Source organism: Patiria miniata, unplaced genomic scaffold, assembly GCF_015706575.1.
Source record: "Patiria miniata isolate m_02_andy unplaced genomic scaffold, ASM1570657v1 HiC_scaffold_3, whole genome shotgun sequence".
NCBI lineage: Eukaryota > Metazoa > Echinodermata > Asteroidea > Valvatida > Asterinidae > Patiria > Patiria miniata.
The window spans coordinates 7,240,419-7,262,792 of NW_024037069.1; the positions used below are offsets into that span (position 1 = coordinate 7,240,419).

Below are 22,374 nucleotides of genomic sequence, written 5' to 3' on the forward strand. Positions count from 1 at the left end.
TCCTTTCACCCCCAAAATGTAAATTTTAAGGTAAACAAGATATCGTTTTAATAAAATGAGCTACCTTTCATATTCATTTTGCAGAAGAATGCATATGCACGTGCCATCTTTCCACTAAGAATATAACTCCTTTACAGGCATTCCAAATATAAAATGTCAATTATGTAATGCTAGAAAAACCTGTGTACAATACGTTAAATACAATAACATTGCTATTTTTGTTTGTTCCTTCTAGTTTTATAGCGATACCGACAGTCGTTAATTTCCTGATAACTTCACCCCTTTATTATATCAATGCTTTGTGCAGCTTGCAGGAATCTGTGTAGGAATTTCCAAATCAGCAAGTTATCATTTGCAATCAAACATGTACGGCTTATTATTGTTTTATAGTTTTCACAGGAATGTATTTTACGAAGTTTAGATAATGTATATAGGACCACGTTTTAAAATGTTATTATTATAACATGTAGGCATATGCATTTCTCTTTATAAACGATTTGACAGGCATTATATTTTTCGGAAAATCCGAATATAACTTAAGGAATACAAATATTAAGTATCTGTGAACGTGTCGTTCAGTGATGGTAAACAACAGTAATACCGAAGATTAAAATACCATTGTCCATAAACAACAATGACAATCGAAAATAAAAATGGCTTTTGGCATTGGTTTAAGACGCTCAAAAAGACGGATTTTTAGCTATTATTTTATCTTGCCACCTTCTATATATTGTAAACGGTTTCATTCCAATACACGGAGAGAAAAAGCTCAAAAGGTTCAATCTTTTTTTCGTAGGATGAAAGTGAGCAAGGAGCGTGTCCTATAGATCCATCTTGATTAGTAAAGATTTTAACATATTGGCCACTTAAAACAGACTTTTTCTTCAAACCATTTTCTTTTCGGATTTTTCTTATCGGGGAATTTGCACAGTACTTATCTAATGACAATTTTATTGACATAATCCAAGGGATCATGGGCGGCAGTCGCAAGGCTCCCGCTGGTTTCTCCGTCACTACACGGGCCGTCAGCACCAAAGGCGGTCTCCTGCTGCATCGGGACCAGATAGCTGTCGTCTGTGACACCAGGTTCTTCGCGATGTTTGATGGGTCGCTTACCAACCACACCCGCACTAGGAGCTGCTACGTAGTCACGGTCTCCCTCCAACAGTTCTTCCAGCTCGTTGGCAACTTGGACAAAGGTGCAACGTGATTTGGGGTTGTCCTGCCAGCAACGTACCATTATGCCGTAGCTGTATCAGTCAGGTAAAGTAACAAGAATCATTAGATGCTGCATGCTTGATCGTATATCAAATTGTGTTTGCATTTTTACTTGAAACCCCTGACAATACACTTTCCATTATTACTCATTACTCGAGCACATTAACCCTACATTTTTGAGAAAAATGTTCGAGAATTGAGTTTCCCTTTTTTTTATTTGAAACCCCAAACAAAACACTCTACACTGTTTCTCACAACTAGAGAGTGTTATACCTACTTTCAATTATGTAAAACGTTTGCGAGTAAAAAAGATGCATTGAGATCCCTTCACCTTCAGAAAAATTTGAGTAAAATATATAAAAAGAATCATGCATACTTTTACAGAAGTTAAAACGGCATTAGATGTGTTATTATTTAAAGGTAATGGTGACCGCTGTTTGAACATACATTTCTGGCGGGCAGTTCTTGGGAGCATCCATGCGTTGACCTCTCTTCAAGAAATCATACACATCTTGGTTGGGAATTCCTGGATACGGTTTTGCACCCTTACTGAAAATCTCCCACAGGAGCACACCGTATGACCACTGTAGAAAACCAAAGAAGACAAATATTTTTTTCAATGTAGGGACCATTCTAATGATGCCTGTTCAATTGAGCTACCGAACAGTTGACATGAGCAAGCTGGAAAGGGTAGCCAAGATTAACGAAGATTGACCGAACTACATTGTATTTGAGTCCTTATTGAACTGTTTAATGAGATCTTGTGTCAAATTGAAATAAAAACGTTTATTACTAAGTTAACTTAGAAATCAGTTCGAGGTGGGCGTCTTAAGACGAAATACTCCAGCTAATGAGGGTCAGGCGCCTTGAAAACATACCCGATGTAAATATCAATAAACTGACGTTTCATGACCGGACATCGAAGTTTATGTAGTTTCTTTTCGAAGGATAGTTCCACAGAACGCAAAGAGATGTGTTTTGCTTTCTTTTCCGTTAAGATCTTTATCTAAACATCATCTAACATTCCAATCAAAGATGGATTTAATTGCGTACCACGTCAGTCCTGGCGTTGTACACTCGACGTTCCATGGACTCGGGAGCCATCCATTTGATAGGCAGCTTAGCCTGGGCATCGCCGCTTGTGTAGTAATCCGATTCGTGCATGTCACGGGATAGTCCAAAATCCGCTATCTTCACCAGAAGATCACTGTTCACCCTAAAGAGGTTGTTAAAAGTTGATCTTACTTTGGGGTCACATCATTAAGAATTGCACTACCAGTAATTCGAACTCTGGAGTTAATTCAATGAATGCATGTCCCTTGGTATCTCTGGTGCATAAAAATTATTTTTGATGAAACAGCGGACCGATTTCTCGTAACATTCAATTTGCTTTTTCTCAAACACACATAAAAAGACATGTGTAAAAGCCCCGGATGATAACAGAAGAGAGGATACACTCACATGCAATTTCTGGCCGCAAGATCTCTGTGGACAAACTTGTGCTGAGCCAAGTAACTCATACCGAGTGCGGCATGTGAGGCAAACCTCATCAGCAGAGATGTCGCCAAGGTCTTAATTGAAAGTAAAAACCTCAAATGAATAAATAAATACTACACACTCATAACAAAACACATGACATACTGTTTACGAAATGGGACAGCATTTTGTTTAATAAATCTCGTGAGTGAACTATTAATTATCAAACGTAACAACAACTACCAAAATCACCATTGAGTGAGTTCCAAACTCATGCCACTCATCACCAATTCTTTTATCAAACCTTCCTCTATTTGTTATCGACATTGATCGCTCTTGACTACATACCTGTTTCTTCTTGACCAGATATGTCTTGAGGTCACCGTTGGCCATGAAGGGTATCACCACCAAGGGGTTTTTGACCGCGTCAAAGGTCAACCCCAGAAGCCCCAGTACGTTGACATGGTCGAAGGTTTTCATGATCAGGCCTTCCTCCAGGAACTTCACCACATTTTTCGGGTCCGAGGTGTCTATACATGCAAAAGTAGGGCATTTATACGTGATAACTGGCACGCCCAACTTATATTTGGCAAAGCTACTACACAAAAACAGGAACTTGTATTTCAACTTATTTTCATCACCACAGAAATGCAATAACCCAGAGACACATTCAATTCAGTTCAAGAACATTTTACAAGCCACAATTCGCAATTCTGAATGAAAAGACTCTTTCAGCTCTTTCAATCAAGAAGCACATTGATTAATGTTTTTCGTTCCTCTTTCTCGGTATAAGGTCATCAAAACACCTCTTCTGTAACTCTTATAAGCAACAAGTATAATCAAGACCAAAATGCATACCATTCTGAAATGGGTCCTTTTTAACCGAGGAACAACTTTTCAATGCTTTGTTTTGGATCCATGATACTGTCATAGAAAACATCTCTCACAAATGGCCGACATTCTCATCACCAACCTTGCACTGTCTTTACGGCCACAATTTGATCTTCCCCTGACGTATCGTGTAGAACAGCTTTCAGTACACGCCCAAATGCACCTGTAAAATTTATTCAAGTGTTTTATACTCATCTTTGCTGATTATCTTTTGCTGGTAAGAAGACTAGCCAGATGGCAGACCAACCGTCCTACCGACCTACCGACTTACTGACAGACCGAGCGACTGAGTCTAAATAATCTCCTAAAGGTCGAAACGTGAAAATGTGTTTCAATCACGCCAATAACGGTTTGCACACACAGCCCCTTTATGTAGGCCTCTCCTTCTCAGGCAAAATAACAGCTTACACTTTGAACTCATGAAATGTTCATAGTTTCGTCGTACAAAGTCACTACCTTGTCCGAGAGTTTCCCCCAATTCCAGTTGGCTGAAGTCGATATGAATGTCGTCGGGAACGAAGCTGACCTTGTTGTTCAGGACAATGCGCTTTTGTTTTGGCTGAGCAGATTCCGACTGTTTCTGGGATCTATACCACCTGCGTCTTTTGACGTGGGAGTCAATTTCTGAAGAAAAAAAATACAATGTCGCATTAACAGTAAATAACGTAATATAGTGGTAAGTTTACGAGCACGTTCAGGCTTACAAATCGGCAGACAAAACAACCTTTGCATGCTATACAAGATTCACAAGTTGTCTAAAATGTTAAACGCAATCTTGGCAAAAGAGTTCTATATTTATTTTTGTTTTTGTAGAGAACTTTGTTTCATCCTGTCTACAACTTGACAATTTACAGTCAAATAAGGAGCACGCCATTTGAATTCTTTTGCCGTGTATTTTACTTTCAAAACCGGCTGCCCGTTAGCAGCCATCTTGAGATGATTTTTTTTTCAGAAGTAGATCATAATTTAATACGGAGATGTGCAGCTACGTCCTGTTTAATTTTTTTCTAAACTATCATAATTATGTTGAAAATAAAGAATTGATAAGTAGCCGTTAGACTCAAGTGATGAAGAATAAATGGATATTAAGTTTTAAAGGGTTTCAGGATGTTTACCATTTCGCCGTTTTGAGATCGAGTGATTTCAAGAGCATATTCCTAGGTAGAGTGAGATTATCCCTTTGCCGCAGTTTTGTGCACCTTATTTGGCATTCAGGAGTATAATATTCGAGTTAACTCAAGTCACCTCCTGCCACCAGCACTTACCGAGATGAATCGCCACTATCCTGCCCAATAGTCTTCGGTCGTGGGTGCGCTTCCTTCGCAATTGTCTGCAATACACGAAGGTAGCAGCGAGCAGTATCGCCATGGAGAGTGGAATGACCAAACTCGGTACAAGTATAGCGACAAGTGGCACCGTACTGGGATAGACCAAATAGCCCAACCTAAATTTTAAGTTATTGTGGCGAACCTATGGAATAATACAAATGAAATGATAATCAATTCAACAACTGACATAGACTTAACCAATTCGTTAATGTCGACGCTATAATAATTACCTTTGAAGAAACAATCAACAATGAAAAAGTAGTGTTATTACGTTTTGGGGAGAACTGGCCGAATTTTGGGCGTTTTTGAACCTTTCGGATAGAGTACAACAGATGTTCAATCCGAAAAGGAAAAGGATAAACTTCCCCCTTGGGGCCGCAAAAGAAGGAACAAATCTAACAAACAAAAAAACACTTGACAGCTAACCTCCCCTACCCCCACCCTCTGATTCAAACATGGATCCGCCTCTAACTTACCCATACCACAGGCAGACCTTTCCCAGTATCTTTTCCCATGAAGTCCCCGGCTGCTGGTGCCTCATCGGGCAATTCACATACGAGTGATGTCTCACTGATCAAGTTGACGTCACAGCTCTCTTCGCCGATCGTCACCTTGATTTCTACAGCTGTGATGGCGCTGCTAATCCGCTTGCCCTGTTAAAGCATCCACAGGTAATTTAAGTTAAATACTTTTCAAGGAAATTTATTGGTATCTGCATTGGTATATTTCAGAAGAATTTAGTCTTTTCGGTTGTGACAGTTAATGTTCAACACTTGTTTTATTTCTAAATACTTGGGTCATATGGCTGTATCACACGTACGGATTTATGTCATTTTTCATGTACATGTACTCCTACATACCGTGTGAGGACCGAGGTAACAAAAAAATCACATCACATTTACATTTGCTTTTGCAATGACTGATCTGAGTTTGATATGAAGTTTTGTAGCTCAGCAAGAGTTACCAAGATAGGCCTACTGTATTTTGGTAAGATCCACTTGATTCAGGAGGAAGAGATATCAACTTAAATTTATCTTTAGTCACATATGAGAGGTGTTTCACTTTACAAAGCACTGTATAAGTGTGCTTCGTGCACGTTTACCGACAGGCCCCATATCTTTGTACAGACAGAAAAAACAATGAAAGGATAGGCGCATAGAATAAGACACGCGTATACCAACCGTGATTGTCAAGGTTTCTCCTTCTTTTTCCTTCATACCACCTTCAAATGTGTTATACATTGGATCCACAAAGTACTCCAAGTCGACATCGTTATCCTGAGACCAGGTCAACAGTTGAGTGACCCCATCCATGATGAAGCCAAAGGTCAAGTTGTCATTGCTTATGCCGAGGTCTGTTATGTTAGGAGACGGGCACCGCATCTCTGTTGCAGATTCACTTTGACATTCCTGCAAAATAAAGACCCACATCAGTCAGTTGACAATTCTGTTCAGCATTAGCTCTGGTTGACAATGGCACCCCTCTTTGTTTCTACTTCAAAACAGAAATGTGTTTAATGATGTAATGGCTGTCATTCTTTACATAGTACCCTTATTGCCTTTTTCACAATTAAAGTGGTCGTTCGCGGTAACTCAGCAATAAAGAAGATGTAAACAGTTTCCTAATTATATATGTTGGAAGAGCGGATCAAGTAGATATATTGTGATCGGTGGTTAAGTGGAAGTTGAGCAGGGATAGGACGGTATAACACATTTCTCACCTCATTTGCATTACTGACAACGATTTTACGGTTTCCACTTGTGTTTAGAAAAGTGCCAGTAACCGTCAAAGTTCGACCACCCCTGACAATTAGAAATACCGATGGCAAATACTGAAAATACATTTCATACACTGAAAGATATTGGTTGGTGTAAAGAATCAATTTAAACAATTTAGAAATGTATACGCACATGTTCACTTCAGATATTTTGAGCAAATGACATTTTGAAGTTTAGAATAAAGCGTAATATTTCACTGTTCACTCAGTTATCAGTAGTCTTCGGTGATAAGATGATTTGTAGTAGCCTGATTCTTAAAACAATCAAGCACAAATTTGGCTGCAAGCTTGCTGTCTTGAAAGCCTGCCTTACAATAGAAACATAACACTTCACAAAACTAATACCTAGACAAAAATTTCTTTTTACTCTCATTTTTTGTTCGCATGTAAAAAGTTTTAAAACACCGACATTTTCTAAGGACAATACAGTCTGTAATGGTTTACAGATAATGTGGATGATACCAATTGAAGTATATAGCCCATAGTTAAACAGATGAAGACAAAAAAATCATGTAGACTTACGAAACGATGCTTTTCAGAGGAGACACCTCAGTAATGGTGGGTTTCTCAGTGTACGTGTACATATCTGATGAGGTTCTCATGGCCACATCAAAGGAGACTTTCACAACACCTTGATATCCGAGTTGGCCAGTAGTGGTTGTGCATTCTAGCATGAATTTAACTGGTTGGCTGAATAATTTTGGAAAGAAATAAAAAATCACAGTTAAGTTTTCTGCAGAGATGTTTACCAGGCGCGGTTCTACAGGAGGCTGGGGGAGTATTTAGGCCCAAAAAATGATGTCTAGCCCCCCCCCCCAAAAAAAAAATTATATTGAAAAAAAATGCCAGTAACCAATTCAGGAATTTGACGTCACATGCAACTTGTCTCCCCCCTCCAAAGAAAAAATTGAAGGGGGCATTTGTCCACCGTTTGGTAATACAGTGTGCCCGATTGTAAGACTTTACCAGCGCTCCCCATAGAAAATATGGTACGACCCCCCCCCCCCTCCCCCGGAGGCCTGATGAAAACCGTTCTAAATTTCAGCACGCCTTCTGGCAAAAATTTCAGGATCCACACATGCTAGCCCCCCAAAAATATAGGCTCTAGAACCGCGCCTGGCGTAAACTTGAATTCATCTTTGTGTATGATGCTCCTTATATTAATACTGAATGGATGAATAGCAATGTCTCAAGGTAATTCGATATTGGACGAATTTAGAGCAATTCCACAGAATAGGATAAAGTCGATTTTTATAATAAAATCTATAACTAACAAAATCCCCTCCACAAAGGTGGGAAAGGAAAATCCTTTTAACTGAAGTTTGATAGAAGTCGAAATTATTTTTTGAAACTAAAGATGCACCAATGTTGGGGAGATCCCTCTTCTTCCTGAATTAATAATTATCGTACAAAACACTGTGTATTAGGAAAGAGACACAATACCCTGTTATGTTGCAAGGATAGTCGCCGATGAACGCTTCAATATCGCGTCCTGTGTTGAGAGCTGTACCATTCACACTCACTGCCGTCCCACCGGCTTCTGGGCCGAGGTGGGGTTGGAAATGTGTAATAGCTGGGTGCTGTTAACAACATACATCTTTATGAACACATTTCTAGAACTGTGTTTGTCTATCACACAATTTGCACAACAATTATATTATTGGTATATTATATTATTGTTGAAGTAAGTATTTGCTAGATAATCGTGCATAGAATCCTCGAGTATTATTGATTTTAAAAATGTTGACGTTTCAAACGTAAATCTGAGATACGTTTAAGGAAATTCACTCAAACGCCTCGGATTTTTTCAAATATCCTCAACTCAAACGTAACATTTTTGATGTCAAATTATCAACTTATTCAGCTAAAATATATCTTATCATTGCTCCAGCTGACATAATGTGGTGCCGAACTGCTAAAAAAAGAACATTCGTGAAACGACCTCATTCGTGCTCATTTACATTCCGTGATTACTATTTCAGTGTAAACACATTTTCTTGGACGCTTGTTCCTTTTCCAAGCAGGTTCCTCAGTGGCTGAGTCAATGTAGACGAGTGCGTGCAGGACATGACTTACTCTGAAGTTAAAGTTGACTGTTCCTGAGCTGTGTTGCATTGTACCATCTGCACCCGTGACTGTTAAAGTAACCAACTCAGCTCCTACACTTTCTGGTCTCGTTCTGCAGCTGACACTGAAATATAAAGTGATAATGTGACATTAAGACAAGGAGGTTCAGCAAAACCTTATCCACTCTGTACACTTTTACAATTTTACAATGTTCCACAACATGGCAACAAAAGAGAAGTAATGTCCTTGCATGGAGTATGATTTGACCCTACCTTGCTCCGAGTTGGTAGTCTGAGCTTAATCCAGCCAGATCACAGGGCTGATCGCCAACCATCACTGACACGACATCCTCAAATCTCCGACCGATATCAGTTCCCATCACATCTATGACTGTGTTGCCTTCAATGGGCCCAGTCAAGGGAAATACCTAACGCGTGATTTGAAAACAATAATAACATAACACACAAAAGCAAGTACAAATATCATGGAATAATGTATTCCAATACAACACATTTTTAGTAAAGATGCATAACTCTTCAAAGATAATTTGTTCTACTTAGTGGCCTATATGCAGTCAACCATATCGGCCTACTAGTGGGTATTACGCCTTTGTTTATGCAGTCATAAGAATGGTTGTTGTTTTTTCATCTTTCACAAGAACGAAATTCCCTTTTTTCATTTTGTCATAAAGGCAGGTCAAATGGATACGAGATGTGATTCATTTGGTGACTTCAATCTTTGATACTTTGTGTGACGTATCCTCGACTGGAATATTCAAGATACTTCAAAGCGAATAATATTCAACTGGAGAGTTGTATATTACTTACCTTGCTCAGAACTGGATCAGGGCAGTTCAATCCGTTATCCAAAGTCACTCTAGTTTCACTGCAAACTTCATTCAGTTTGCAAACACCAGACTCGCTCGGCATGGCACCACACCAAACACATTCGAGCACTGGGCGGGCTGTAACACAACGGCTGCAGTCTGGCTTTTGGACCTCACACTTGTACAACGTTACTGTTTGATATGAGCAGAATACTAGATAATCTCATGGCTTTCAACAATATTTTAAAGACCAACTTCCAATGCAAAACTGTTGATATTAAACGAAGAAAAGCATATGAAGAGTTTATTTTAAAAACGCGATATACCCATTTAAAAAAAAAAGGAATTTGCACGGTTCTGAACTTTAAAGAATATTAAACAAACATCATTTGCGTTTTGTTGTATTCTTAAATTCGATACTGACTTTGGGCAGTCAGGAGTGGGTATGACTCTTATAGGTAACAAATTGACGTTTATCACGTTTTGGAAATAATCTCTTTTATATAAATATTTTAGACTGACGAAAGAGTAAATCTCCTCAACTTATTATCAATCAGTCTTTATTCCTTACCATCAAATCCATGTATGTCATCTAGGATGTGCGCAGCACCGCTTGTGTCAGTCCATGAAACAAACAGTCCCACTTCCATCTCTGGTTCAACATTAGATAGGTAGGTGTACTGTTGAAGCAAGCAAGCAACGTTACCTTTTAATACCTGAAGCTACAACATCAACATTGTGTAAGGCCAGTATGCAAAATAAGTGATAGCTTTCATTTTTATTAAAGAAATTAGCAATCCAAGGCTAAAATACAAGTTTCAGGGTAACTTACAGCCTTCTCTTGGCATGTGATCCTATCTCCATTGCGATCTGCATTAACAGCCTGTGGCGATCCCTCAATGTCTAAGCTGCACTGATAGCTAGAAATCTGCACATGCAGAAAGAAAGGGAAAGAGTATTAAAAATTGTATTTTCTCCTACCAGGGGATGAATTAAGCAAGGTGTTAACTGGACTCAGCGAAATCTTGAAAATGTCACTATCAGGCACTGATAGGGGAATATAGACGGAGGTTAACGTTGACATCAGTTACGGATTGTCGTTGTTTGTGTTAGTTGTGTTAATAAACAAACCTCAGCTTCGTCTGGCAAGTTTGAAGTCATGACAGTTATGCTCCTCATAATGTCATTAGGAAGCAGAACTTCAGCAGTCTGGTTCAGCAGTTGAGGGCAAAACTCAGGTCCTTTGACTGCAGAAGTTGTTGGATTCTGTAGGTAAACGCCAACAAACAACAAAGTATACGTCATTGCCTCCCCAAAATATACAGCGGCTTCAATTTGAACTCATGATCAACAGACATCTGATAAAAATTAGCTAAATTCTAAAATAAAAATATAAGTTCAGATACTTCCACGTGTGCTTAATGGGAGGAGTACTGACAATTATATAGTGTCATTTTCAATAACAAGTAATGCACAAAATATTTACCGAATAGTCGACATATAGGATTCTACAATCAAGAGATTTAAGCAAAATAATATGTTTTTCTTTAAAAAATATCGGCTTAGCTCTTATATTTTTGTTCTCACGTTATCTCCAGTAATGATGATTTCATTAGCACGTGTGCATGTGGAGCTTTCATGAGTACATCTGTTCTCAAACACGCACCAATCGCAGGCCCAACGACTACCAACGCAGGATACACAGCTACGAAAACAACCAAAGAGAACTGAATTATTTAGAGATTAAACAAAATCATCAAGCAAACGTACTAGGGGAGAAAATATGCAATAAAGCAACCTAAAGGGAAACAAAGTGAATTTCAAATACAACTGATCAATACTCACGAGGTGTGCGTTGAACACTCGTAGAAGTAGAAGTCGGTGTCTATGAATTGAACTGAAGTTTCAGATGACTCGACACCCAAATCTACGTGTACTGCATCATCTTAGCAACAGATAAGAGCAAAATCATCTCGTTTATGAGTTGGAACAGACAATTCGAAAATGAGCGTGTATTTTTAAATTACTACGAGTTCAAATCGATTTTTGTGGGTACCAAAATGTAGACATCATTTTCATGCTGACAGTTAGCACGTCAGTGTACCATATTGTACTGCCTACGATCACATTCCTCTGTTGATATAATGCGATTGATTTACAAGCATCATTTCATTCTAGAATGGATAAGAAGGAAACTAAAGTCGACTTTTTGAATGTTTGCTCTGTACATTTTTGCCCTGAATAAATTCATATGGGTGTCTCTTATTGCACTTGCCTCCTTGTGGAATGACAGGTATCCCATCACTAGGAGGTGATGTGCACTCTAGTACTTCACCATTCTTCGTAGCTGGAGATTCGAATGACCCGAAATGACATTCATAACTCTGGCCGGTCCCTAGATCAGGTAACTTCTGCACAGTCAGGGTGATCTAAAATGGGAAAGTATGAATACTAATATTCATTTCATTAATATTCCAAGAACTCCAAGAATATAGCTCCAGGGGTCATGGGAAAAATCAATTGCATGCAATATTTTCTAATCACAATTAAGAAGGCAAAATGCATGAAACAATATGTGTAATTATATACGGATAAAAAAGCTAGTTAAAGGCTGGAGATCCCATGGAAGCAAAAATAAAATGATTATGCCCTATGTCGTTTGTACGATTGGCGTCGCATTGACGTAAAAATTTCCACATACCTATCCGCCTATCTGGATAAGTCCATTATAAATCTGCACTTTGAAGTAAATGTTTTTTTTTTTAAAGCAGGACTCATATTTGTTCCTATAAGGATGCAATCAAGATGCAATTTAAATGTATTACGATCTCTCACCTGTTGCTCATTGACTGTAATTGGCAGGTTATCATAGGGCGCTACATCGGTAATATTAATGCACTGAGCAGCATTGTAGGCCAACCATCGAGTAGATACATCAGGTGATGGACAGTCTGAATTTCTGGTACATCTGGGAAGAATTCAATGTTATCATTACATAATTATGACTAGTGTGGTTGCCAACATTCTAATATATATATGTTAATTTTGACCTTTTCCTTTGCATGCGACATTATTAGTAATTTGACCTGAAGTAGTGTTTTCCATGCGGGGCGTGCTGCCGAAAAGGATTATGGGGCAATTTTACACATGTGGAAGCGACATCCTGGCGATATTGAGTGAAAACATATACACCGGCCGTTAGGAACCGTCTTTTACCTCACGGTCAAACGATTTAAAAATCTAACTTTGTAACAATTATGATTTTACCTTTACTTGTTATTAAACCTAGTTATCGTTGTCATAAAATCCTGTGTGAAACTGTGACTGTTGTTTGTGATCCTTGGAGGCTGAATCGAGAATGAATGAGCCGATAGTGAGGCCAGACCGCTTGAAATGACAGTGAAAACTGTGAGTTTAAATTTTAAGAATAGAATTATGAAGACTAGAAGTTGACCTTGGGCTTGAATATAGCTCAGTGGTAAACAGTGACCAAAATCAAAACCATGAAATATCATCCTTCCTAGATATTTTGAATGAAATTAATTGTGCACACGCGCAATGACTCAATCAGTCAATTACTCGACTCCAGTCCGACTCGAGTCACAATTCTTGGCGACCGGACTAGACTGGAGTGTCAACGAGTAACTTACTCTATACTCAAATCAAGTCACTGCGAGCAAATGACTCGACTAAAGTCCCTCATCAGAAGAATCGACTCGACTCAAGTCGAAGGCTAATAACACTCGAGTCCCAAACTGAAGGAAAATGTTATTCGCGGTACTTATGGTACAAAGTAATTTTTGTATCATTTATAGTGCAACACACAAACTACTACCAAGCAACCAGATCTTAGGAGCACTTTTTGAAAAAAAAGCCAGTTTTCTCCAACGCTGGTCGGCCGACCAGCGTTGGAAAAATCCCATTTTCCTTGAAAATGACAGCACACCAGGAGCCACGATTTTACAGGATGCTTTACACTGTCATTCCCTAACAATACAGTAAGGTATTTCGTGATAATTTGATAATTTCGTTTTGTGATGTTTGCAAATATTGTATCTTCCCTTTAAACGCATTTCCCAATTCCTGATTTCATCATCGGCTTCAGGCGATTTCTTCAACCCTTGATGGAACTCTCGCAGAATCTACGTCCTGCTTTAAAAAAAAAAATATTTTTCTATATAGGCCTATTCACAAACAATTTCATATGTTGCAATTTGGTTTTGACAACCGTGAAAAAAATTGTTTGAGACCCGAAACCAAATCAGAGAAAAAAAAACCCGAAGTTTCAATTCTTGTTAAAGGGAATGTACAACATTTGCTTTTGCTGCAATTTTCAAAAATAAATGGATTTGGAGGATTGTTATGTTATAGCAAATATTGTTAAAATGACTTGTTTCACGTTTTGGGCTCGTAGATGCTGGAAAAACCATGAAAACCAATCGTGTTCTTGTAGTCTGGTTCCCTGACCTCAATTAAGATGAAACGGAGCAATTTATAGACTTTGGGAGATTGTAAGGTCAGAGAATCAGTCTAGCAGGCTCGTAGCCCTTCACAGGTGTGTAATCAATTGCAAAGAAAACGGAATAACTAATTATGAAAAAATTAGGAGCACTTTTTGAAAAAAAGCCAGTTTGCTCATTTTCCTTGAAAATGACAGCACACCAGGAGCCACGATTTTACAGGATGCTTTAGACTGTCATTCCCTAACAATTCAGTAATGTATTTCGTGATAATTTGATAATTTCGTTTTGTGATGTTTGCAAATGTTGTATCTTCCCTTTAACTGTTACGTAAAACTTTGGTAGAAAAGTCTATAGATAGCAGAAGCTGGCTATTAGGTATCATGCAGCATACGTACAGTCTTTTTGATCTCCTTCTTCCATTTTGTTGTTTATTAGATGTTTGAGTAACTCGAATTGACTCGAGCATAAATTTCACTCAACTCGACACGATTCAACTCGACTCGACAACACATGTCACTGTCACTCGACTCGACTCGACCTTCTTGACCTAATGACTGGACTCGACTCGAGTCACATCCTGAAAATGACTCGACTCGAGTCACAAAATTCAGTGACTCGTTATACAACTCTGCTCTGTAACATTATAATGAATGAAGAGGCAGTCGAACAACCTTTTTCAGTGACAACTCGACAGCTTTACTGAGCAGCCTAAGAAGCATTTAATAGAGACATCCCCTTTGACTTATACTTCCAGCCCTTTGTGCACCTACCGGGCTAGTAGTCCACGTCATAAATGCATCAGACCCAACACACTTCTAACATGTTGGTTCTCAGAGACAAGTGACAGATTAACTAAACTACTAACCGACAAACTGACCAACTAACAAAGTCTAGAGGCATTGCATGTGACTTACCTTCGTTCCAGAACGAACCATCCACAATATGGGTCTCCATCATTCCCTGCATCAGTCCCAATACACGTTTCGCATGTCGTGTATTGGCCACAGTTCTCCACGCGAAGCTTCACCAACTAAAGTGTAAAACATATTTTCCCTAGTGTAATCTTAATCTTGATAGAAAGTCTAATTGCAGCAGAAAATATGCTTCAATTTGATGAGGCTGAAAAAGTTAGTTTCACAAAGCCTACTTTCTCCTTCCCTTTCTCTCTTGTAAACAATAATCTACGTATCTCATGGTTTCTATGTTTTTATTCAGGAATCATAGTTTCTATATTATCACGCATGCCGGTCTGCTTAGCTTTTGGCTGATTAAATAACCATGTCTAGAAATAGTGTTATATTGGTTGTCTTTTCGGTTGCAAACAGTTGACCCTAATACACTGCTAAAATACATATTGTGTTTACCATTCAAATCCCGACTTCTCTTATGTTAAGAGAAGGCTCACGGACCAGGTTTTGGGTATTTTTTTTTCACCCCGAAACATTCATACGGTTGTGAAGGGCGATTTCTAAAGGTTACGTAACACTTCATTTTGAATGAAACTACATGTGCACACACATGTTCACGTTGGCGGGCGAAATCTTTGAAAATTAATTTCTCCCGTTTGGAAGACCGTGTCTTCATGCAACTTTCATGGTTTACTTTCCTCATAATGATCCAAGTATGTGCTAAACATCGTTGTGATGTGTGTATTACTTTCGTTGAAATTGGAAAAATAGGCCTGGCTACGTGCATCATTGAAAGTTGTAACACTGACGTTTGCAATAGCTGTCAATCTTTTAAAGCTTCACGAATATTAATAAGGTTCCTATCCAATATGGTGTGCAATAAACATTATGAGAATAGCCTCCTTCACGAGTTATTAATTGAAAAATATCAACCTTTTTGCCGGCTTCCATTGGTCGATACCGAGACCCACCCGAAACGCGCCGAGTGACGCTAATGAATATGCTATGCAATATTGTGTGGCTTGGCCGAAATCGGTCAACCGTAGCGCCTAAGGCGCTTTGCTGGAGATCGTTCAAATTGTAGCACTAGCGTTTGCAACAACATATTAAGCTGAAATTCGGAAAATTCGGAATATACTTAAATGATTTAAGTGTTCAACTGCTCGTGAAATAACAAATTTTGAGAAGTTTCTAGAAATAAATATGAATACAGAGATTTAGGGAAGTTTTCGAACGATTTCTTCCAGACTAGAAGGTCAGCTAAACCGGTAACCAGTATTGACGTTTCGGCATCGAAGATGGCGATTTTTTTCACTGACATGAAGCATAGAATTTCTTCTTCCGTTATAATTTAACTTTTCAATCATACTGTGCATATTTTTTGAGAAACACAACTTTTAAAAGGCAATGTTTTTGTGGTGCATACATTTTACTGCTCTGCTATATCGTCTAAGTACGTAATCGGATTAGCTTTGCCTAACAACGGCAGACGCTTTGCCTTAGCGGATTTCGCCCCCCCCCCAAGATCTCGGCTATTGAGTGACGAACAATTATAAAACTTGGTACATGCATGGAACAACTTAATCAAGAAATTTCATCACTATTGGTCAAAGGGTTTGGAATTATGGCTAATTAATTATTCATATGCACGAATGGTAACTCTGGTTTGTGTGCACTACGTTTATGGGTAAATTCAGTTTTCACGGCGCGTAGGTCCGAATTTTATGTTTTTGTATCAAATGATGCGCAAGACTCTAAAGTCCGGACAACTTAATTGTCTAGGGTATCGCGGAAAAGTTGGGGGCGGATTCCGCCCCGGCCGTTTTAGCGTAAAGGAGAGTACAGAAGCCGCAAAAAACCCAAATGTTCCCTTAATTAATTGTATTGCTTTCTAGTGAATAGCAGTTCCCCGTGAATGGCAGCTTTGAAAATGCGCCTAAAAAGAAATGTTACCTTTTGTTCCGTCAACAAAAAAAGCAGGCGAGTTTCGTCATCCACCTTGATATCTTGCAGAACTGGACTGGTATCAATGGTGATGCGTTCATACAGACGGCCATTAGTGTTACTTTCAATGTGAACCTAATGAAGAGATGACACATTAATACCTCCTTTTTTTTAATTAGGAAGATGAGAAACCGATTTTTCATTAACGTGGGCAACCCTGCACCGCTTGCATTTATGGCTGTATTACAGGAACGTCGTCGTTCCTGTAGTACAGCCATTTTGTTATGAATTGTGTGAAGATTTATACAATATCTAATTTAAATTTAAAAATGAAACTCGAAAATGGCACGGGAACACATCTTCAAGTTCAAGTTGGGTAAAATGGTTTAAAGTAAAAATGTTTCTGAACTAGTCCAGCTTAGGCTCTACGGCGACTTCATCGATAAGAGATAATTCACCTTGAGTAGATCTCCACTCAATGTCCCGATTAAAGCGATGGTGTGGTTGACTTCTATAGTGGTTATGATGGATGACATGAGAGTACCAGGCAGCTCTTGTATTGCCGTGGATGGAACGGGGTCTATGCCCTTGGCGTACTGGAATAATGGCAATCGATTAGCATCATTGGTCACAGGTATGCAGAAATAGCGATCCAAAATGGGAGTCTATAACGAAAGTAATAACAAGAAACATGATTCAACAGTTAAAGCAATATCGTGGTTCGGCAGTGGCAATTATCAAGACTCATTAATTCAGAAAGTTCAAGGAAAGTCGTTGAGTGAAACGAGAATGAGTGTTTTTAATAGCGTGTATATTGATGCATTAGCCAGGGGACTGTTGCCTTGTTCAACCATCCTCCATGGATCAACCTATAGTTTGCACAATTATTGCAGAAAGAAACAGTTTGAACCGTTGTGCCTTGAAATGAAGTGGAGAGGGCTTGACTTTACGCGACAGGTTTGCTATTTGGGGGCATATTTAGGGCCTATACAGAGTAACATTAACATATATTAAGAGTGGAATAGCGACGGCAAAGAAGCGCACACTGGACCTGGTCCCCATCTGGAAAGATGGAGGCGTCGATACATTTGTGAAAATGTTACATTTTATAATATTTTGCAGTGTTTCCTCTTCGCTTTTCTATATTCGATCGTTGTTGTGAAATAGCTGCATGTATATTTTACACGTGTATGCTTAATTGTTTAGTAATGACTAAGACAACATCTGGACGATTTGTTTTAGGTAAGGCAACCTGTGCATTTGTGTTGGGTTGAGTTGGGTTGGGTTGGATTTACGGCACAAAAGTAATCCACCTTTTGATTCGTAGACGTGCAATGTATAGATGCATACCTTATGCTCTTCAAATAGTGAGTTTTGTTTAGTTTGTATATTAATTTTCTTATTTCATCTTATGCACAAATAACCCGCTCTGCGAGAGTTGAATTGTTGTCTGGCAGCCAATTAGAAATAATTCAATAACAAAACGTCGTTGGATTTTTCAGTTAAACGTCTCATTTAAAAGTCATTAAATTTTATGTTGCTAGGAAAATAGCAACTGTGAAAAACTAATCTACTTTTCGAAAATAGCACGGGGAATGAATCTCATTAGAGAAAAGCCAACATCATTCTAAACATTCTTCTGCATGTACTCACCCCGTAGCTATTGCAAAAAGAACCCTGCAAATAGTCAACAGAGTACGTATTTCCATTCTGAATGCATCCCCGCACTGCTTCTCTGAAGGCATCCAAGATATCCGTCATCCTGTACACACACAATGCTGACTGATCGATGGGTAGATCACTGGTACCCGGAGCTCCATGGTTATTGGCAAACACAGCATACAGCACCTGCTCGTCTGCAGTGAGACCCAATGATGCCGCTAGATCAGGTCCTGCTGATCCAAAGTGAGCTGCTTGCACCAAGCTGTACACACTGCCATCTGATCCACTGCACTGTAGGGTAATTTCTGTATAAGCGTCTAGGTTTGGACCGCCTTGACAGACTCTGCTCACCTTAGAAACAAACTGGGCAGAATTCAAATCTTCTTTCTGAGAGGAGACGAAGTAGGTGAATCCACTGTGGGCAAATGATCTAACATATTTTATCTTGTAATTGGCATGTATGGCATCCCTAATTAAGATAACACGGTCCTCATTCGGTGCTGGTAAAGAGGGGTACCCTTCAAGATTTCTTCTTGTTATTGCTGGAAAGTTTCCCGAATCATCAATGTTTTTCCCACCATATGTAACAGCCACATAAAGCATTTCTTGTCCACTTCTTCTTGGAGCAATCAGACTAACAGTAGATGCTTCCTCAAACCCAGCAACGTAAGGAACAGACTCCACAATCACGTTCCTGATATCCTGTAACTGTCGTAACTGACAAATACCATCATACACACCGCCACAGGTTATCAAACTGTTTGGCCGAGTACTGTCAACTACCAGTATCTTGTTGTAGTTATTTGTAAGCTGGCAGGGCATCATACTATCCGACCTGCTGTCATCACAGGTTGAAACATTCTGTATCTCGTCCAAACTACTGTCCAACCTGTACAACCAATTGACAGCCCCAACATACACATCGCCATGGTCACTCAAGGCAAAATGGTTGAACTTTGATGCCCGTCTTTCGTTTTCACCCAAAATATCAGGATTGTCAAAGCTGGCCAACTCATAGTCTGACAGGTCTCCGTGCCACTCAGCTGATGTGATAAAAACATTTATGCAGATGACGCTCCAAGACAGAGCAATTGCCCACAGGAGGGTGGAGTGTCTCCTACAAGACTCCATAATATTTAGTTCATGGGGATGTTTGAGATGGCAATGCACCGTTTTGTACAATGCAGTGGGTCTTAAGAGAAAAGTCTATAGCCACAGTCTGTAAAAAAAAATAGATAAATAAAAATTACCAAGGTTTACAGTACAGTAAGGGAATCCATACAATGAAAAGATTTACAGATAAAGGATGGTTCTCCTTATTTCTAAATGATTTTTTTTTCACAAACGTTCTGACTGTTAGTTTTGCGCAAAGTCAATTTCTGGTTATGAAACGAATGTCCAGATCTGATCTTTCGGACCCTTGTCCAAAGCCTAGAAATTTCAGGAAAAAGGTTCTCGTTCGTTTACCTGAAAAAATATACAAAGGGGTGAAAATTAAATACTTTTATGATTGAAGACACAAAACGAAATCCAAATATAGGACTGGATGTCGATTTCATTGTTTGTATCGTTCTGAAGAAAAAAAACCCACACAACTTTTTCCACTTTCGTGGAAAGGAAAATGGAAAATGTTTTGGTGTGATACCCAAAGGCAGTTGGCTGTTGCTCGTCTTTAAGAAATATTGGTTCGGAATTCACAATGATATCTGGTTAACACGGATGAACTGGATAGTTAATGTCATACTCGGTTCTTCGATTGTTCAGCAACCCGGATCCAATACTGCATGGGTCTTACCAAAAGCTATCAAGCTGCAACAATATTAATGGTGGAGAACCACTAACACGGTAGAAGCACCTTTAAGACTTGGATTTTGTTCGAATGGGACTTTTGTTTCTTTTTAAGAAAAAAATGGCCCTTGAAAACAAAACAAGGAATATCTCTATCAAAATGAAATTTTGACGAAGCTGGCAAGCACACTATTAGACGTGAAAATTGAGGAGAATTATTCGGAAGCATTTGGAAATTCCAGTCTAAAAAAATATATCTTGAAGGATTGAAATGATGAATGTCTTTAAAGCTGGATATTAAACCGAAATGTTGTCGTCTTTCTTGTCAATTAAGCGTGACCTCTTTTCGATGATGTTCTATACAGATTAAATCTTAAATGGGTCATTCCATGTCAGACCAACGCACTTTTTTACCTCATGTCTTCCGATTTTGATAAAAATTGCTGTGCTTGTAGGTCCTAATGAGCAATGAATACACACCCATTTTTAGCCCGATCCGACCTATTATCTGGTCAGGGCTGAAGCCACAAAAAATTGGCATTTTTAGAGTAAAATACCACCCTTTTGGTATAAATATGTCAAAACTATAGCAATTTTCATCGAACATATGTGAATTTGTTATTAAAATAATGAGGATTGCATGCTCAAATCACTTCTTTTGTCAAAATTAAATTTTGTGAAAAGTAGGTCACATGACCTTTAATATGCTATCGTGACCTTTGACCCATTTTTTGTAATAATGTATCATTCCGAAAATCAACGAAATAAAAATAACTTGCTAGAGCATGTCTTCCTCTATTAGAATCTACTAAAAATCAACTGGGGTCTTCAAAATTTACAACTTTATGACTATTTTTGTACAGTTGGTAGGTTACAAATGAGTCAATTTATAGACTTTACATAAGAAATACACCAACACAACTTACTATTCTGTTTCTAAAGTTACTAAAATATATCTTGGTTTGGAATTTCTCATTCTGAGGGCTGATGAGGTCTTACCAGACTCATAGTGTAAATTATCAGCAGTGGCGCACCCAGGATTTGGCTTTTGGTGGGGGGGGGGGGGGGCGGGGAGGGTCATAAATCGTTTTTTGTTCAAATTTCTGTAAAAGATTGGACCAACAAAAACTTGCCTAAAATCAAACAAACAAATTGACAATGTTGGGGGTGGGTTCAAGCCCCCCCCCCCCTCCTGGGTGCCACTGATAATTAGTTATCCCACGAGCGCGCTTGGAATATGAAATAATGCAATGCTGCTGTGACCCATATGCCACTCGATGCACTACATAATTCCGTGTTCCACGAGCGCAAGTGAGATTTATAACCAATTTATCTTCAAGCAAACTTGATATCAAATACGTACACGCGGTGAAGATGTACGTGCATACATGTAGTGTATTGGTCCGTTCTGCAGGAAATAACACAACATATGTACACGTACATTTTTAATATCTGGGGTGCAATATAGCTGTGCAATATTATATACAATCACACAGTTGTTGCTATAGATGGACTAATCAGGGTCTAGGATTCAAGTTTGCTTGAAGATAATACTTAATATTACAATCAAAGTTACCTTTACTCATTCGTCACTGTGCTTCTTGGACTTTAATGACTCTCACAGACTTGGCATTTTGTTCCTTTGAGATGAATTTCACCTGGACGTGAGTCCGCTGTACTGGGTGAAGGCCTGGTTACTGTTAGTGGTTAGCACACTTCCGAGTCCAGATATTCTGATTAGACAGTTTCTTTGGAATCAGAAGGTAGAAGTTTGTTTTTCCTGGCTTTGTACTTTATACATAACAATCTAGATTAATTTTAGTAACTTAAGAAACAGAATAGTAAGTTGTGTTGGTGTATTTCTTATGTAAAGTCTATAAATTGACTCATTTGTAACCTACCAACTGTACAAAAGTAGTCATAAAGTTGTAAATTTTGAAGACCCCAACTGATTTTTAGTAGATTCTGATAGAGGAAGACATGCTCTAGCAAGTTATTTTTATTTCGTTGATTTTCGGAATGATAC

The 22,374-nt window shown here is 38.8% G+C and overlaps 1 protein-coding gene across 1 annotated transcript; it reads right to left on the reverse strand.

Moving 5' to 3' along the window:
• Positions 1-866: 866 nt before the first annotated feature.
• Positions 867-19,691, reverse strand: LOC119736982 (plexin-B1-like). The gene is made up of 27 exons (XM_038211029.1): positions 18,552-19,691; positions 17,357-17,563; positions 16,908-17,033; positions 14,961-15,076; positions 12,419-12,551; positions 11,859-12,012; positions 11,429-11,528; positions 11,171-11,288; positions 10,715-10,849; positions 10,416-10,511; positions 10,155-10,263; positions 9,585-9,775; positions 9,030-9,184; positions 8,767-8,881; positions 8,134-8,270; positions 7,213-7,380; positions 6,625-6,715; positions 6,095-6,322; positions 5,390-5,566; positions 4,851-5,055; positions 4,042-4,209; positions 3,668-3,748; positions 3,043-3,224; positions 2,680-2,789; positions 2,272-2,434; positions 1,666-1,802; positions 867-1,250 (listed from the first exon to the last, which is right to left on the reverse strand). The coding sequence occupies exons 1-27, from the start codon at positions 19,689-19,691 to the stop codon at positions 935-937; spliced, it is 5,058 nt and encodes a 1,685-aa protein (XP_038066957.1). The 3' UTR covers positions 867-934.
• Between the last annotated feature and the right edge of the window lie 2,683 nt (positions 19,692-22,374).